General features: G+C 40.6%; 1 protein-coding gene across 3 annotated transcripts in view; it reads right to left on the bottom strand.

Annotated features, from left to right (window-relative positions):
* Positions 1 to 276: 276 nt before the first annotated feature.
* The window catches only part of OXR1 (oxidation resistance 1), a 420,839-nt gene continuing 402,326 nt past the window's right edge, over positions 277 to 18,789 (bottom strand). For all 3 annotated transcript variants that reach the window (XM_053715278.1, XM_053715279.1, XM_053715280.1), the window contains one exon: positions 277 to 1,802. In XM_053715278.1, coding sequence (XP_053571253.1) covers positions 1,667 to 1,802 — 136 coding nt within the window. In that variant the 3' untranslated portion in view covers positions 277 to 1,666. The remainder of the gene's footprint in view (positions 1,803 to 18,789) is intronic.

The raw sequence follows: 18,789 nt of genomic DNA, 5'->3' as shown, positions 1-18,789 counted from the left end.
AAGTAATGGTTTGAAGAATAAGGTTTACGATCAATAAGAGGATGATAAGTAGTCCAGGGAAAATGTGACTTTTTCTCTCTCTGTTCATGGAGGAATTTCATCCAAGTTTAGACATGCACTCTGTAAGTAATGTCTCAAAAAATGCATTCATTCATTTCTAGGCAAATAAGAAATACCGTTTCTTCAAGGAACAGAGTAATTATGAAGAAATATGTGTTAAATATATTGCTTTTGCAAAAGTGGTCATTGAAGAATATTCAACAAAAAACAAAATACTTTATTGTACATGAATTTATTTTTTTATTTTCTATATATATATATTTATACATATATTTATAATATCACTATGACCTTATAGTACTTAAAATCCATTACAGGATTAGTAATAGTCTTAAATCCACAAAGACAATAATAGTGCTGTGGAAGACCAAAAAGGGTGAAATGCTGCTCTAATATATTTACATTTTATCCTAATCTGTAAACATTTAATCTAAATTCTAAGAGCAATGAACTATATACACAGAAAAATGATGCCCTGTATTTCTATTCACATTCAGCATGAGAGATAGAATGTCTTCCCTTTAATACCAAAGCAATAAGTTTCATTTATTTATTTTTAAATTAATATTTCCAGGTGCTGTACATTTAAGCCTACATAAAGCCATTCCATTTGGCTTTTTTTATATTGAAAATAATTTAAAGTGCTATAAGCAACCCGTTCATCAACACTTCCTATAAGAACAAATTAACTTTCAACATTAATTTACAAAATAATATACATGTTTATCTGAATTTTCAGCACAAAAATAAGTCACTGTCACATTTATAACAGCAATTAACTTGCATAACACAGAATATAAGCTTTGTCATTGAAAGTGTTTTGATGAGCCATTATTGCACAAAGGCTTATTTGTCTACAAAACAGCTACTGATGAAGTCTAGACTGTATTTGTTCCTCGGGGTCACGTTAGTTTGCAGAATCAACAAATAATACAAGTTACAATATTATCTACTTATACACATCAACCATTTTGTCATATTTGGTACTAATGTACAACATATAATCACTCAATACAAATTGTGACTGTCTTATTTTTCTACAGGAATATTCTTTTTAGGGGTAGTAGTAAGCTATTTGCCTTGAGCTTGTCTGAGCCCCCCAAAAAAACAGATCAATATCAATATTTTGCTTGTATAAAATGTTTTTTTCTTTTTAGAAGTTGTTTAATCTGAAAAAGCCCAAAGCACAGCTGAAAAGAACACTTTCAAATTTGGTGTTAATATTTACTGTTTAGGTAGGAGTTACAAGGAATTGTGAAAATCTGCAGCATTGGTTTTAGACCTACAGCTTAAAACATGAAAATATGTTACCCAATTATTTACGATATGCATTTACTTATGGAGCAAACCAAAGAGCATTCTTTATTTAAAAAAAAAAAAAAAATTAAATTATTTTTCTGAAAATATTTATCTCTACCGAAAATAAAAAATATCTATGTTTAAATATTAACAAAAATACATATATATTAAAATGGAGTATATTAATAAGCTGCAGGACATTAGCTTAAAATACTTCACACCTGTAAAGGGATGAGGAATTAGTCAGCAGAGACAGTTCTCTGTGTGTTTTGTGCCTATATATTTATATGGTTATATACAGATATATTTATTCAAACGCCCAAATTTCTATATCTTGAACAATGAAATCTTCTTTCTTAGAAAGTGTAGAATTTCCAAATGTTTTACATGTGTGACTTCTCCCGTGATAGAGATCACCATCAAGCCAAAGAGCGAATTCTCCTCTAAAAGTAGAATGAACAATATATCAATACTGTATAAAAATAATTGCAAATATTTACACCTTAAACAGTAAACAATTTGAGATTGTTATATAAAAAACATAATTTATGTAAGAACTTACCTGATAAATTCATTTCTTTCATATTAGCAAGAGTCCATGAGCTAGTGACGTATGGGATATACATTCCTACCAGGAGGGGCAAAGTTTCCCAAACCTTAAAATGCCTATAAATACACCCCTCACCACACCCACAATTCAGTTTAACGAATAGCCAAGAAGTGGGGTGATAAGAAAAAAGTGCGAAAGCATATAAAATAAGGAATTGGAATAATTGTGCTTTATACAAAAAAATCAAAACCACCACAAAAAAGGGCGGGCCTCATGGACTCTTGCTAATATGAAAGAAATGAATTTATCAGGTAAGTTCTTACATAAATTATGTTTTCTTTCATGTAATTAACAAGAGTCCATGAGCTAGTGACGTATGGGATAATGACTACCCAAGATGTGGATCTTTCCACACAAGAGTCACTAGAGAGGGAGGGATAAAATAAAGACAGCCAATTCCTGCTGAAAATAATCCACACCCAGAATAAAATTTTAATGAAAAAACATAAGCAGAAGATTCAAACTGAAACCACTGCCTGAAGTACGTTTCTACCAAAAACTGCTTCAGAAGAAGAAAACACATCAAAATGGTAGAATTTAGTAAAAGTATGCAAAGAGGACCAAGTTGCTGTTTTGCAAATCTGATCAACCGAAGCTTCATTCTTAAACGCCCAGGAAGTAGAAACTGACCTAGTAGAATGAGCTGTAATCCTTTGAGGCGGAGTGTTACCCGACTCAACATAGGCATGATGAAATAAAGATTTCAACCAAGATGCCAAAGAAATGGCAGAAGCTTTCTGGTCTTTTCTAGAACCGGAAAAGATGACAAATAGACTAGAAGTCTTTCGGAAAGACTTAGTAGCTTCAACATAATATTACAAAGCTCTAACAGCATCCAAAGAATGCAATGATTTCTCCTTAGAATTCATAGGATTAGGACATAATGAAGGAACCACAATTTCTCTACTAATGTTGTTAGAATTCACAACCTTAGGTAAAAAATTCAAAAGAAGTTCGCAGCACCGCCTTATCCTGATGCAAAATCAGAAAAGGAGACTCACAAAAAAGAGTAGATAATTCAGAGACTCTTCTGGCAGAAGAGATGGCCAAAAGAAACAAAACTTTCCAAGAAAGTAATATAACGACCAAAGAATGCATGGGTTCAAAAGGAGAAGCTTGAAGAGCCCCCAGAACCAAATTCAAACTCCAAAGAGGAGAAATTGACTTAATGACAGGTTTTATACGAACCAAAGCTTGTACAAAACAATGAATATCAGGAAGATTAGCAATCCTTCTGTGAAAAAGAACAGAAAGAGCAGAGATTTGTCTTTCAAGAAACTTGCGGACAAACCTTTACCTAAACCATCCTGAAGAAATATAAGTCTTCCAGACTCTATAATATATCTCTCTAGATACAGATTTACGAGCCTGTCACATAGTATCAATCACAGAGTCAGAGAAACCTCTTTGACCAAGAATCAAGCGTTCAAACTCCACACCTTAAAATTAAGGTTTTGAGATCCTGATGGAAAAAAGAACCTTGAGACAGAAAGACTGGTCTTAACGGAAGAGTCCACAGCTGGCAAGAGGCCATCCGGACAAGATCCGCATACCAAAACCTGTGAGGCCATGCTGGAGCTACCAGCAGGACAAACGAGCATTCCTTTAGAATATTAGAGAATACCCTTGGAAGAAGAACTAGAGGCGGAAAGATATAGGCAGGATGACACTTGTAAGGAAGAGATAATGCATCCACTGCCTCCGCCCGAGGATCCCTGGATCCGGACAGATACCAGGGAAGTTTCTTGTTTAGATGAGAAGCCATCAGATCTATTTCTGAGAGTTCCCACATTTGAACAATCTGAGGAAATACCTCTGGGTGAAGACCATTCGCCCAGGTGCAACGTTTGGCGACTGAGATAATCCGCTTTCCAATTGTCCATACCTGGGATATGAACCGCAGAGATTAGACAGGAGCTGGATTCCGCCTAAACCAAAATTCGAGATACTTCTTTCATAGCCAGAGGACTGTGAGTCCCTCCTTGATGATTGATGTATGCCACAGTTGTGACATTGTCTATCTGAAAACAAATGAACAACTCTCTCTTCAGAAGAGGCCAAGACTGAAGAGCTCTGAAATTGCACGGAGTTCCAAAATATTGATCGGAAATCTCACCTCCTGAGATTCCCAAACCCCTTGTGCCGTCAGATACCCCCACACAGCTCCCCAACCTGTAAGACTTGCATCTGTTGAGATTATAGTCCAGGTCGGAAGAACAAAGAAGCCCCCTGAACTAAACGATGGTGATCTGCCCACCATGTCAGAGAGTGTCGTATAATCGGTTTAAAGATATTAATTGAGATATCTTTGAGTAATCCCTGCACCATTGGTTCAGCATACAGAGCTGAAGAGGTCGCATGTGAAAACGAGCAAAGGAGATCGCATCTGATGCGGCAGTCCTAAGACCTAAAATTTCCATGCATAAGGCTACCAAAGGGAATGATTGTGACTGAAGGTTTTGACAAGCTGATATCAATGTTAAACTTCTCTTGTCTGACAAGGACAGAGTCATAGACACTGAATCTATTCTAGAAACCTAAAAAGGTTACACTTGTCTGAGGAATCAATGAACTGATTGGTAAATTGATCCTCCAACCATGAACTTGAAGAAACAACACAAGTCGATTCGTATGAGATTTTTCGAAAATGAGAAGACTGAGCAAGTACCCAGATATTGTCCAATAAGGAAATACCAAAAAACCCTGTTCTCTGATTACAGAAAGAAGGGCACCGAGAACCTTTGAAAAAAATTCTTGGAACTGAGGCTAGGCCATGAGGCTAGGCCAAACGGTAGAGCCACAAAACTGGTAATGCTTGTCTAAAAAGAGAATCTCAGACACTAAAAGTGATCTGGATGAATCGGAATATGTAGATACACATCCTGTAAATCTATTGTAGACATATAATGCCCTTGCTAAACAAAAGGCAGGACAGTCCTACAGTAACCATCTTGAATGTTGGTATCCTTACATAACGATTCAATATTGATAGATCCGGAACTGGTCTGAAGGAATTGACCTTCTTTGGTACAATGAAGAGATAAAATAAAACCCCAGCCCCTGTTCCAGAACTGGAACTGGCATAATTACTCCAGCCAACTCTAGATCTGAAACACATTTCAGAAATGCTGAGCCTTTGCTGTGTTAACTGGGACACGGGAAAGAAAAAAATCTCTTAGCAGGAGGCCTTAACTGAAGCCAATTCTGTACCTTTCTGAAACAATGTTCTGAAACCAGAAATTGAGAACGGAATTGATCAAAATTTCTTTGAAGAAAACGTAATCTGCCCCATACCAGCTGAGCTGGAATAAGGTCCGCACCTTCATGGGTACTTAGGAGCTGGCTATAGGTTTTATAAAAGGCTTGGATATATTCCAAACTGGAAATAGTTTCCAAACTGATACCGCTCCTGAGAATGAAGGATCAGGCTTTTGTTCCTTATTGTGAGGAAAGGAACGAAATGATTATTAGACCTAAATTTACCTTAGATTTTTTATCCTTTGGAAAAAAAGTTCCCTTCCTTCCAGAAACAGTTGAAATAATAATTTATTACCCTGGAAAGAAAGGGAAAGCAAAGTTGACTTAGAAGACATATCAGTATTCCAAGTTTAATCCATAAAGCTTTTCTAGCTAAAATAGCTAGAGACATATACCTGACATCAACTCTAATGATATCAAAAGATGGTATCACCAATAAAATTATTAGCATGTTATAGAATAATAATAATGCTATAAAATTATGATCTGTTACTTGTTGCACTAAAGCTTCTAACCAAAAAGTTGAAGCTGCAGCAACATCCGCTAAAAATATAGCAAGTCTAAGAAGATTACCTGAACATAAGTAAGCTTTTCTTAGAAAGGATTCAATTTTCCTATCTAAAGGATCCTTAAATGAATTACTATCTGCCGTAGGAATAGTAGCACATTTAGCAGGAGTAGAGACAGCCCCATAACCTTAGGGATTTTGTCCCAAAAAAACTCTAATCTGTCAGATGGCACAGGATATAATTGCTTAAACGTTTAGAAGGAGTAAAAGAATTACCCAAATTATTCCATTCCCTGGAAATTACTTCAGAAATAGCATCAGGGAGATTAAACACTTCTGGAATAACTACAGGAGATTTAAAAACCTTATTTAAACGTTTAGATTTAGAATCAAGAGGACCAGAATCCTCTATTTCTAATGCAATTAATACTTCTTTAAATAAAGAACGAATAAATTCCATCTTGAACAAATACAAAGATTTATCAGCATCAACCTCTGAGACAGAAACCTCTGAACCAGAAGAACCATTATCAGTATCAGAATGATGATGTTCATTTAAAAATTCATCTGAAAAAAGAGAAGTTTTAAAAGACTTTTATGTAAACTAGAAGGAGAAATAACAGACATAGCCTTCTTAATGGATTTAAAAAATAAAATCTCTTATGTTTATCAGGAACACTCTGAAAATTAGATGTTGACGGAACAGCAACAGGTAATGTAACAGTACTAAAGGAAATTTTATCTGCATTAATAAGTTTGTCATGACATGCAATACAAACAACAGCTGGAGAAACAGATACCAAAAATTATAGCAGATACACTTAGCTTGGTAGCTCCAGCAGTAGACAGCGATTTTCCTGTAGTATCTTCTGACTCAGATACAACGTGAGACATCTTGCAATATGTAAGAGAAAAAACAACATATAAAGCAAAATTGATCAAATTCCTTAAATGACAGTTTCAGGAATGGGAAAAAATGCCAAAGAACAAGCTTCTAGCAACCAGAAGCACTGAAAAAATAAGACTTAAATAATGTGGAGACAAAAAGCGACGCCCTTATTTTTTAGCGCCAAATAAGACGCCCACATTATTTGGCGCCTAAATGCTTTTGGCGCCAAAAATGACGCCACATCCGGAACGCCAACATTTTTGGCGCAAAATAACGTCAAAAAATGACGCAACTTCCGGCGACACGTATGACGCCGGAAACGGAAAATAATTTTTGCGCCAAAAAAGTCAGCACCAAGAATGACGCAATAAAATGAAGCATTTTCAGCCCCCGCGAGCCTAACAGCCCACAGGAAAAAAAAGTCAAATTTTTGAAGGTAAGAAAAAATGATTAATTCAAATGCATTATCCCAAATATGAAACTGACTGTCTGAAAAATAAGGAAAGTTGAACATTCTGAGTCAAGGCAAATAAATGTTTGAATACATATATTTAGAACTTTATAAACAAAGTGCCCAACCATAGCTTAGAGTGTCACAGAAAATAAGATTTCTTCTGTTATGTGTGATCAGTCCACGGGTCATCATTACTTCTGGGATATAACTCCTCCCCAACAGGAAATGCAAGAGGATTCACCCAGCAGAGCTGCATATAGCTCCTCCCCTCTACGTCACTCCCAGTCATTCTCTTGCACCCAACGACTAGATAGGATGTGTAAGAGGACTATGGTGATTATACTTAGTTTTTATAACTTCAATCAAAAGTTTGTTATTTTACAATAGCACCGGAGCGTGTTATTGCCTCTCTGGCAGAGTTTGAAGAAGAATCTACCAGAGTTTTTTACTATGATTTTAACCGGAGTAGTTAAGATCATATTGCTGTTTCTCGGCCATCTGAGGGAGGTAAAAGCTTCAGATCAGGGGACAGCGGGCAGATGAATCTGCATTGAGGTATGTAGCAGTTTTTATTTTCTGAATGGAATTGATGAGAAAATCCTGCCATACCGTTATAATACATGTATGTATACTCTACACTTCAGTATTCCGGGAATGGTACTTCACTGGAATTACTCTGTAAAAAGTACATTAAACCTTTTAATAGGTATTTATTATGTTAAACGTTTTTGCTGGAATGTAGAATCGTTTGCATTTTCTGAGGTACTGAGTGAATAAATGTTTGGGCATTATTTTTCCACTTGGCAGTTGCTTGTTTTAATTGTGACAGTTTCGTTTCTCTCTCACTGCTGTGTGTGAGGGGGAGGGGCCGTTTTTGGCGCTCTTTGCTACGCATCAAAAATTTCCAGTCAGTTACTCTTGTATTTCCTGCATGATCCGGTTCATCTCTAACAGAACTCAGGGGTCTTCAAACTTCTTTGAAGGGAGGTAGATTCTCTCAGCAGAGCTGTGAGACTTATATATTGACTGTGATTAAAAACGTTGCTCTGTAATTTTTACGTTTCAAATTTAATTATTGTTACTTTACTAATGGGAACAAACCTTTACTAAAAGTTGTGTTGTTTTCAAGGATTGATGCTATAACAGTTTTTCAGTTCATTATTTTAACTGTCATTTAATCGTTTAGTGCTTCTTTGAGGCACAGTACGTTTTTGTTAAATAAGATTGTAACCAAGTTGCAAGTTTATTTGCTAGTGTGTTAAACATGTCTGATTCAGAGGAAGATACCTGTGTCATTTGTTCCAATGCCAAGGTGGAGCCCAATAGAAATTTATGTACTAACTGTATTGATGCTACTTTAAATAAAAGCCAATCTGTACAAATTGAACAAATTTCACCAAACAGCGAGGGGAGAGTTATGCCGACTAACTCGCCTCACGTGTCAGTACCTGCATCTCCCGCCCGGGAGGTGCGTGATATTGTGACGCCTAGTACATCTGGGCGGCCATTACAGATAACATTACAAGATATGGCTACTGTTATGACTGAAGTTTTGGCTAAATTACCAGAACTAAGGGGCAAGCGTGATCACTCTGGGGTGAGAACAGAGTGCGCTGATAATACTAGAGCCATGTCTGATACTGCGTCACAGCTTGCAGAGCATGAGGACGGAGAGCTTCATTCTGTGGGTGACGGTTCTGATCCAAACAGATTGGATTCAGATATTTCAAATTTTAAATTTAAATTGGAGAACCTCCGTGTATTACTAGGGGAGGTTTTAGCGGCTCTTAATGATTGTAACACTGTTGCAATACCAGAGAAATTGTGTAGGTTGGATAAATACTTTGCGGTACCGGCGAGTACTGACATTTTTCCTATACCTAAGAGACTAACTGAAATTGTTACTAAGGAGTGGGATAGACCCGGTGTGCCGTTCTCACCCCCTCCAATATTTAGAAAGATGTTTCCAATAGACGCCACCACACGGGACTTATGGCAAACGGTCCCTAAGGTGGAGGGAGCAGTTTCTACTTTAGCTAAGCGTACCACTATCCCGGTGGAGGATAGCTGTGCTTTTTCAGATCCAATGGATAAAAAATTAGAGGGTTACCTTAAGAAAATGTTTGTTCAACAAGGTTTTATATTGCAACCCCTTGCATGCATCGCGCCGATTACGGCTGCGGCAGCATTTTGGATGGAGTCTCTGGAAGAGAACCTTAGTTCAGCTACGCTGGACGACATTACGGACAGGCTTAGAGTCCTTAAACTAGCTAATTCATTCATTTCGGAGGCCGTAGTACATTTAACCAAACTTACGGCTAAGAACTCAGGATTCGCCATTCAGGCACGTAGGGCGCTGTGGCTAAAATCCTGGTCAGCTGATGTAACTTCTAAGTCCAAATTACTTAATATACCTTTCAAAGGGCAAACTTTATTTGGGCCCGGTTTGAAAGAAATTATCGCTGACATTACAGGAGGTAAGGGCCACGCCCTGCCTCAAGACAAAGCCAAAGCTAAGGCTAGACAGTCTAATTTTCGTCCCTTTCGGAATTTCAAAGCAGGAGCAGCACCAACTTCCACTGCACCAAAACAGGAAGGAGCCGTTGCTCGTTACAGACAAGGCTGGAAACCTAACCAGTCCTGGAACAAGGGCAAGCAGACCAGGAAACCTGCTGCTGCCCCTAAGACAGCATGAATCGAGGGCCCCCGATCCGGGACCGGATCTAGTGGGGGGCAGACTCTCTCTCTTCGCCCAGGCTTGGGCAAGAGATGTTCAGGATCCCTGGGCGCTAGAGATCATATCTCAGGGATACCTTCTAGACTTCAAATTCTCTCCCCCAAGAGGGAGATTTCATCTGTCAAGGTTGTCAACAAACCAGATAAAGAAAGAAGCGTTTCTACGCTGTGTACAAGATCTGTTATTAATGGGAGTGATCCATCCGGTTCCGCGGTCGGAACAAGGACAAAGGTTTTACTCAAACCTGTTTGTGGTTCCCAAAAAAGAGGGAACTTTCAGGCCAATCTTGGATTTAAAGATCCTAAACAAATTCCTAAGAGTTCCATCGTTCAAAATGGAAACTATTCGGACAATCTTACCCATGATCCAAAAGGGTCAGTACATGACCACAGTGGATTTAAAGGATGCTTACCTTCACATACCGATTCACAAAGATCATTACCGGTATCTAAGGTTTGCCTTCTTAGACAGGCATTACCAGTTTGTAGCTCTTCCATTCGGATTGGCTACGGCTCCAAGAATCTTCACAAAGGTTCTGGGTGCCCTTCTGGCGGTACTAAGACCGCGAGGAATTTCGGTAGCTCCGTACCTAGACGACATTCTGATACAAGCTTCAAGCTTTCAAACTGCCAAGTCTCATACAGAGTTAGTTCTGGCATTTCTAAGGTCGCATGGATGGAAAGTGAACGAAAAGAAGAGTTCTCTCTTTCCTCTCACAAGAGTTCCATTCTTGGGGACTCTTATAGATTCTGTAGAAATGAAGATTTATCTGACAGAAGACAGATTAACAAAGCTTCTAAATGCATGCCGTGTCCTTCATTCCATTCAACTCCCGTCAGTAGCTCAATGCATGGAGGTGATCGGCTTAATGGTAGCAGCAATGGACATAGTACCCTTTGCACGTCTACATCTCAGACCGCTGCAATTGTGCATGCTGAGTCAGTGGAATGGGGATTACTCAGACTTGTCCCCTACTCTGAATCTGGATCAAGAGACCAGAAACTCTCTTCTATGGTGGCTTTCTCGGCCACATCTGTCCAGGGGGATGCCATTCAGCAGGCCGGACTGGACAATTGTAACAACAGACGCCAGCCTTCTAGGTTGGGGCGCTGTCTGGAATTCTCTGAAGGCTCAGGGACAATGGAATCAGGAGGAAAGTCTCCTACCAATAAACATTCTGGAATTGAGAGCAGTTCTCAATGCCCTTCTGGCTTGGCCCCAGTTAAAAACTCGGGGGTTCATCAGGTTTCAGTCGGACAACATCACGACTGTAGCTTACATCAACCATCAAGGAGGGACAAGAAGCTCCCTAGCAATGATGGAAGTATCAAAGATAATTCGCTGGGCAGAGTCTCATTCTTGCCACCTGTCAGCAATCCACATCCCGGGAGTGGAGAACTGGGAGGCGGATTTCTTGAGTCGCCAGACTTTTCATCCGGGGGAGTGGGAACTTCATCCGGAGGTCTTTGCCCAAATACTTCGACGTTGGGGCAAACCAGAGATAGATCTCATGGCGTCTCGCCAGAACGCCAAACTTCCTCGCTACGGGTCCAGATCCAGGGATCCGGGAGCGGTTCTGATAGATGCTTTGACAGCACCTTGGAACTTCGGGATGGCTTATGTGTTTCCACCCTTCCCGCTGCTTCCTCGATTGATTGCCAAAATCAAACAGGAGAGAGCATCAGTGATTCTAATAGCGCCTGCATGGCCACGCAGGACTTGGTATGCAGATCTAGTGGACATGTCATCCTGTCCACCTTGGTCTCTACCTCTAAGACAGGACCTTCTGATACAGGGTCCATTCAAACATCAAAATCTAACTTCTCTGAAGCTGACTGCTTGGAAATTGAACGCTTGATTTTATCAAAACGTGGTTTTTCTGAGTCGGTTATTGATACCCTGATACAGGCTAGGAAGCCTGTTACCAGAAGGATTTACCATAAGATATGGCGTAAATACCTATACTGGTGCGAATCCAAAGGTTACTCCTGGAGTAAGGTTAGGATTCCTAGGATATTGTCTTTTCTACAAGAAGGTTTAGAAAAGGGTTTATCGGCTAGTTCATTAAAGGGACAGATCTCAGCTCTGTCCATCTTGTTGCACAGGCGTCTGTCAGAAAATCCAGACGTCCAGGCTTTTTGTCAGGCTTTAGCTAGAATCAAGCCTGTGTTTAAAACTGTTGCTCCGCCATGGAGTTTAAACCTTGTTCTTAACGTTCTACAAGGAGTTCCGTTTGAACCCCTTCATTCCATTGATATAAAGTTGTTATCTTGGAAAGTGTTATTTTTAATGGCTATTTCTTCGGCTCGGAGAGTCTCTGAGTTATCAGCTTTACATTGTGATTCTCCTTATTTGATTTTTCATTCAGATAAGGTAGTTCTGCGTACTAAACCTGGGTTCTTACCTAAGGTAGTCACTAGCAGGAACATTAATCAAGAGATCGTGGTTCCTTCCCTGTGCCCGAATCCTTCTTCAAAGAAGGAACGTCTTCTACACAATCTGGATGTAGTTCGTGCCCTCAAGTTCTACTTGCAGGCAACTAAGGATTTTCGACAAACGTCTTCCCTGTTTGTCGTGTACTCTGGTTAGAGGAGAGGTCATAAGGCTTCGGCTACCTCTCTCTCCTTCTGGCTTCGTAGCATAATTCGTTTAGCCTATGAGACTGCTGGACAGCAGCCTCCTGAAAGAATTACAGCTCATTCTACTAGAGCTGTGGCTTCCACTTGGGCCTTTAAGAATGAGGCCTCTGTTGAACAGATTTGCAAGGCTGCAACTTGGTCTTCGCTTCATACTTTTTCCAAATTTTACAAATTTGACACTTTTGCTTCTTCGGAGGCTATTTTTGGGAGAAAGGTTCTTCAGGCAGTGGTTCCTTCTGTATAATGAGCCTGCCTATCCCTCCCGTCATCCGTGTACTTTTGCTTTGGTATTGGTATCCCAGAAGTAATGATGACCCGTGGACTGATCACACATAACAGAAGAAAACATAATTTATGCTTACCTGATAAATTCCTTTCTTCTGTTGTGTGATCAGTCCACGGCCCGCCCTGTTTTTTAAGGCAGGTAGATATTTTTTAAATTATACTCCAGTCACCACTTCACCCTTGGTTTCTCCTTTCTCGTTGATTCTTGGTCGAATGACTGGGAGTGACGTAGAGGGGAGGAGCTATATGCAGCTCTGCTGGGTGAATCCTCTTGCATTTCCTGTTGGGGAGGAGTTATATCCCAGAAGTAATGATGACCCGTGGACTGATCACACAACAGAAGAAAGGAATTTATCAGGTAAGCATAAATTATGTTTTAGCATAAATTATGTTTTACATGTTGTAGAAAGCCAAACCAGTACTGAAACGAGAATCAGCAGAGGTAATGGTATATATAAGAGTATATCGTCGATCTGAAAAGGGAGGTAAGAGATGAATCTCTACGACCGATAACAGAGAACCTATGAAATAGACCCCGTAGAAGGAGATCACTGCATTCAAATAGGCAATACTCTCCTCACATCCCTCTGACATTCACTGCACGCTGAGAGGAAAACCGGGCTCCAACTTGCTGCGGAGCGCATATCAACGTAGAATCTAGCACAAACTTACTTCACCACCTCCATCGGAGGCAAAGTTTGTAAAACTGAATTGTGGGTGTGGTGAGGGGTGTATTTATAGGCATTTTAAGGTTTGGGAAACTTTGCCCCTCCTGGTAGGAATGTATATCCCATACGTCACTAGCTCATGGACTCTTGCTAATTACATGAAAGAAATGTTTAATTATGTGCAGCAAAAATAAATAAATAAATGAAAGTTGTGGGTTTTCCCAATTTGGGGAACAGGAAGAGCACAAGGTAGGCTTTTACTAGTCTAACCCTGTAACATATCTGCCCCTAATTTGCCTCATCAGGGTTGATTTTATAAGGAACTGCAAACCAATTGAGACTTTGCTAACAAAATGACAATAGCAGGAATTGTCTACTCCAGTAACAAGTCTGGATTAGCTCCTCCAAATAAATCAAGTAGTGGATGGAATTTAGCTATTAAAAACTGTGCAGCAAACTAGGTGTTAAAATCTCACAGTACCGTATTTTATTTCAAAACTGCAGAAAAAAGAAAATTTATGCTTACCTGATAAATTTGTTTCTTTTTAGACACGATGAGTCCACGGATAATCATCCTTACTTGTGGGATATCGCCTCCTGGTCAGCAGGAAGAGGTAAAGAGCACCACAGCAGATCTGTTAAATAGCCCCTCCCTTCCCTCCCACTCCAGTCATTCGACCGAAGTTAGGAAGAGAAAGGAAAAGCCAAGGTGCAGAGGTGTCTGAAGTTTACAAAAAAATAACAACCTGTCTTAAAAGAACAGGGCAGGCCGTGGACTCATCGTGTCTAAAAAGAAACAAATTTATCAGGTAAGCATAAATTTTCTTTTCTTTTTAAAGACACAATGAGTCCACGGATCATCATCCTTACTTGTGGGATAACAATACCAAAGCTAGAGTACACGGATGATAAGGGAGGGACAAGGCAGGTAACCTAAATGGAAGGCACCACTGCTCGAAGAACCTTTCTCCCAAAAACAGCCTCAGCCGAGGCAAAAGTATCAAATTTGTAACATTTAGAAAAAGTGTGAAGAGAAGACCAAGTTGCAGCTTTGCAAATCTGTTCCACAGAAGCTTCATTCTTGAATGCCCATGAAGAAGCAACCGCCCTAGTGGAATGAGCCGTAATTCTTTCAGGAGGCTGCTGTCCAGCAGTCTCATATGCAAATCGGATGATACTCCTCAACTATAAAGGAAGAGGTAGCCGTAGCTTTCTGACCCTTACGTTTTCCCGAAAAAACTACAAACAGGGAAGAAGATTGACGAAAATCTTTAGTTGCTTGTAAATAAAACTTCAAAGCACGGACTACGTCCAAATTATGTAGAAGTCTTTCCTTCTGAGAAGAAGGATTAGGACACAAGGAAGGAACAACAATCTCCTCATTAATGTTCCTGTCCGAAACAACCTTAGGAAGAAACCACAGTCTAGTACATAAAACTACTTTATCCGAATAGAAAATAAGGTAAGGTGAATTGTATTGCAACGCCGAAAGCTCAGGCACTCTTTGAGCTGAAGAAATAGCAACAAGAAATAAAACTTTCCAAGATAACAACTTAATATCTAAGGAATGCATAGGCTCAAACGGAGCCCTTTGAAGAACCTTAAGAACTAAATTCAGACTCCATGGAGGAGTAATTGGTTTGAACACAGGCCTGATTCTAACCAAGACCTGACAAAAGGATTGAACATCTGGGACATCAGCCAGACGTTTGTGTAACAAAATAGATAAGGCAGAGATCTGACCCTTTAGAAACCCTTCTTCAATCCTTCTTGGAGAAAAGACAAAATTCTGGGAATCCTACCTCTACTCCATGAATAGCCCTTGGATTCACACCAATAAAGATATTTACGCCATATCTTATAGTAAATCTTTCTAGTTACAGGCTCACGCGCCTGAATCAAGGTTTCTATGACCGAATCCGAAAAACCCTGCTTGGATAGAATTAAGTGTTCTGCAGTCAGCTTCAGAGAAATTAGATTTGGATGAAGGAAGGGTCCTTGAATGAGAAGATCCTTCCTTAAAGGCAATCTCCAAGGTGGCAGGGATGACATGTCCACCAGATCGGCATACCAAATCCTTCGAGGCCACGCCGGAGCAATGAGGATCACTGATGCCTTCTCCTGTTTGATTCGAGCAATGACTCGAGGAAGAAGAGCAAACGGAGGAAAAAGATACACTAGGCTGAAGGACCAAGGAACTGCTAGAGCATCTATCAGTTCCGCCTGAGGATCCCTGGACCTTGACTTATATCTCGGGAGCTTGGCATTCTGACGAGACGCCATGAGATCTAACTCCGGCCGACCCCATTTGAGAATCAGGTTGGAGAATACTTCCGGATGGAGTTCCCACTCTCCCGAATGAAAGGTCTGCCTGCTCAGAAAGTCTGCCTCCCAGTTGTCCACCCCTGGGATGTGGATCGCTGACAGATGGCAAGAATGAGCTTCCTCCCACCAGATTATCTTGGCTACTTCTGTCATCGCTAAGGAACTCTTCGTTTCTCCCTGATGATTGATGTAAGCCACAGTCGTTATATTGTCCGTCTGGAATCTGATGAACTGGGCCGAAGCCAACTGAGGCCTGGCTAGAAGAGCATTGAAAATCGCTCTCAGTTCCAGGATATTTATAGGAAGAACAGACTCCGCCGAAGTCCACACTCCCTGAGCCTTTAGAGGACCCCAGACAGCTCCCCACCCTAGATGGCTGGCATCTGTTGTCACAATCACCCAGGATGGTCTGCGAAAGCATGTTCCCTGGGATAGATGATCCAGAGACAACCACCATTGAAGAGAGTCCCTTGTCTCCTGCTCCAGGGTTATTTGTGGAGACAAGTCTACATAATCTCCATTCCACAGCCTGAGCATGTTTAACTGCAGAGTTCTGAGGTGAAACCGAGCAAACGGGATGATGTTCATTGCCGCCACCATCAGTCAGATTACTTCCATGCACTGGGCCACTGACGGCCGAGGATTGGACTGAAGGGCTCGACAGGTATCTAGAATCTTTGATTTCCTGACCTCTGTCAGAAAAAACCTCATGGATATAGAATCGATTACAGTTCCCAAGAAAGTCACCCTTGCTTTCGGGATTAAGGAACTCTTTTTCAGGTTTACCTTCCACCCGTGAGTTCTCAGGAAGGATAGTACAATGTCAGTATGGGACCTTGTTTGTTGACAAGAAGGCGCCTGGATTAGAATATCGACCAGATAAGGCACCACCGCAATGCCCCACGGTCTTAAAACCGCCAGCAGAGACCCCAGAACCTTTGTGAAAATTCTGGGTGCCATGGCCAGCCTGAAAGGAAGAGCCACGAACTGAAAGTGTCTGTCCAGAAAGGCAAACCTTAGGAACTTGAAATGATCTCTTTGGATAGTAACATGTAGATATGCATCCTTTAAGTCCACTGTCGTCATAAATTGACCCTCCTGGATCAATGGAAGAATGGTATGAATAGTTTCCATCTTGAAAGATGGAACTCTGAGAAACTTGTTCAGACTCTTGAGGTCTAAAATAGGTCTGAAAGTTCCCTCCTTCTTGGGAACTACAAACAGATTGGAATAAAAACCCTGCCCGTGTTCCTGTACAGGAACGGGAATAATCACTCCCAGGGAGGAGAGATCTCTTACACAATGTAAGAACTCTCTTTTTATCTGATTTGCAGATAATCTTGAAAGAAGAAATCTTCCTCGAGGAGGAACATTTTTGAACTCCAGTTTGTATCCTTGGGACACTATTTCTATAGCCCAGGGATCCTGAACGTCTCGCACCCAAGCCTGAACGAAGAAAATAAGTCTGCCCCCCATCAGATCCGGTCCCGGATCGGGGGCATGCCCTTTATGCTGTTTTGGAGTCAGCAGCAGGCTTTTTGGACTGTTCACCCTTGTTCCAAGGCTGGTTGGGTCTCCAAGTAGGCTTAGATTGCGAATAGTTTCCTTCCTGTTTGGAGGAGGAAGAGAAGGAATTGCCCTTGAAATTGCGAAAGGAGCGAAAATTACTTTGTCGTCCTATTTGTTTATTTCTCTTATCCTGAGGAAGGAGATTACCCTTACCTCCCGTGATGTCAGAGATAATTTCCTTCAGACCAGGTCCAAACAAGGTCTTTCCCTTGTAAGGAATAGCTAGAAGTTTAGACTTAGATGAAACGTCCGCAGACCAAGGCTTTAACCACAAGGCTCTCCGGGCTAGGATAGAAAACCCTGAACTCTTAGCTGCTTATTTAGTAATTTGCAGAGAAGCATCCGTAATAAAAGCATTGGCTAACTTCAGAGCTTTAATCCTATCTTGGATCTCCTCCAAAGAAGTCTCAGACTTAAGAGACTCAGACAGAGCATCAAACCAATAAGCTGCCGCACTAGTGACAGTAGCAATGTACGCAGCCGGCTGCAACAGCAGACCCTGGTGAACATAAATCTTTTTAAGTATACCCTCCAACTTCTTGTCCATGGGATCCTTAAAAGCACAGCTATCCTCAATAGGAATAGTAGTTCACTTGGCTAAGGTGGAGATAACCCCTTCCACCTTAAGAACCGTTTGCCAAGTTTCTTTGATAACATCAACTATAGGAAACATCTTCCTGAAAATAGGAGACGGAGAGAAGGGAATACCTGGTCTCTTCCATTCCTTAGAAACAATCTCCGAAGCTCGCTTAGGAACTAGAAAAACATCTGAGAAAGTTGGAACTTCGAAATATCTATCCAATTTACTCGCCTTCACAGGAGCAACTACTTCTGTGGAATCACAGTCGTCTAAGGTAACCAACACCTCCCTAAGTAACAGACAGAGGTGTTCTAGCTTAAATCAGAAAGAGACAACCTCTGAATCAGTCAAAGGTTCTGAATCTGAAACCTCGCCATCTGATAAAACCTCTACACCCTCCATTTCAGATCCCTGGGAGGGTACCTCTGAGACTGCCACCATGGCATCAGAAACCTCATTGATAACATGCTTGTCTTTCCTCTTGCACCTTACCTTTTAGCATAGGAAAAGCAGACTACACATCAGAAATTGTGGAGGACATAACCGCCGCTATGTCCTTTAAAGTAACTCCAGCAGGAGCTAGAGCAGAAGTGCAGGGCACTGCTGGTGGGGGCGTTGATTTTTGAAATGCTTGAGGAGAAAGTTGCGGCATAAATTGACCCTCATCAGAAGACTCTTGGACAACATCTGCCTGAGAGGAGATTGGCTCAGTAAAAATCTTATTCCTAGAACTTACAGTCCTTTCAATACATGTAAGACAGAAAGGGATTGGTGGTTCCACATTTGCATCAAGATATAAAGCACATGTAACTCCTTGCACCTCATCTTGATCCATCTTTTCACAAAAATATTGATATTAAGCAGAAAAAAATACTGGAAAAAGCAATAAAATAAAATTATCAAAAAAC

The sequence above is a fragment of the Bombina bombina genome, chromosome 5 (assembly GCF_027579735.1).
Source record: "Bombina bombina isolate aBomBom1 chromosome 5, aBomBom1.pri, whole genome shotgun sequence".
Classification (NCBI taxonomy): Eukaryota; Metazoa; Chordata; class Amphibia; order Anura; family Bombinatoridae; genus Bombina; species Bombina bombina.
This window is presented reverse-complemented; position numbering and strand designations above follow the sequence as displayed.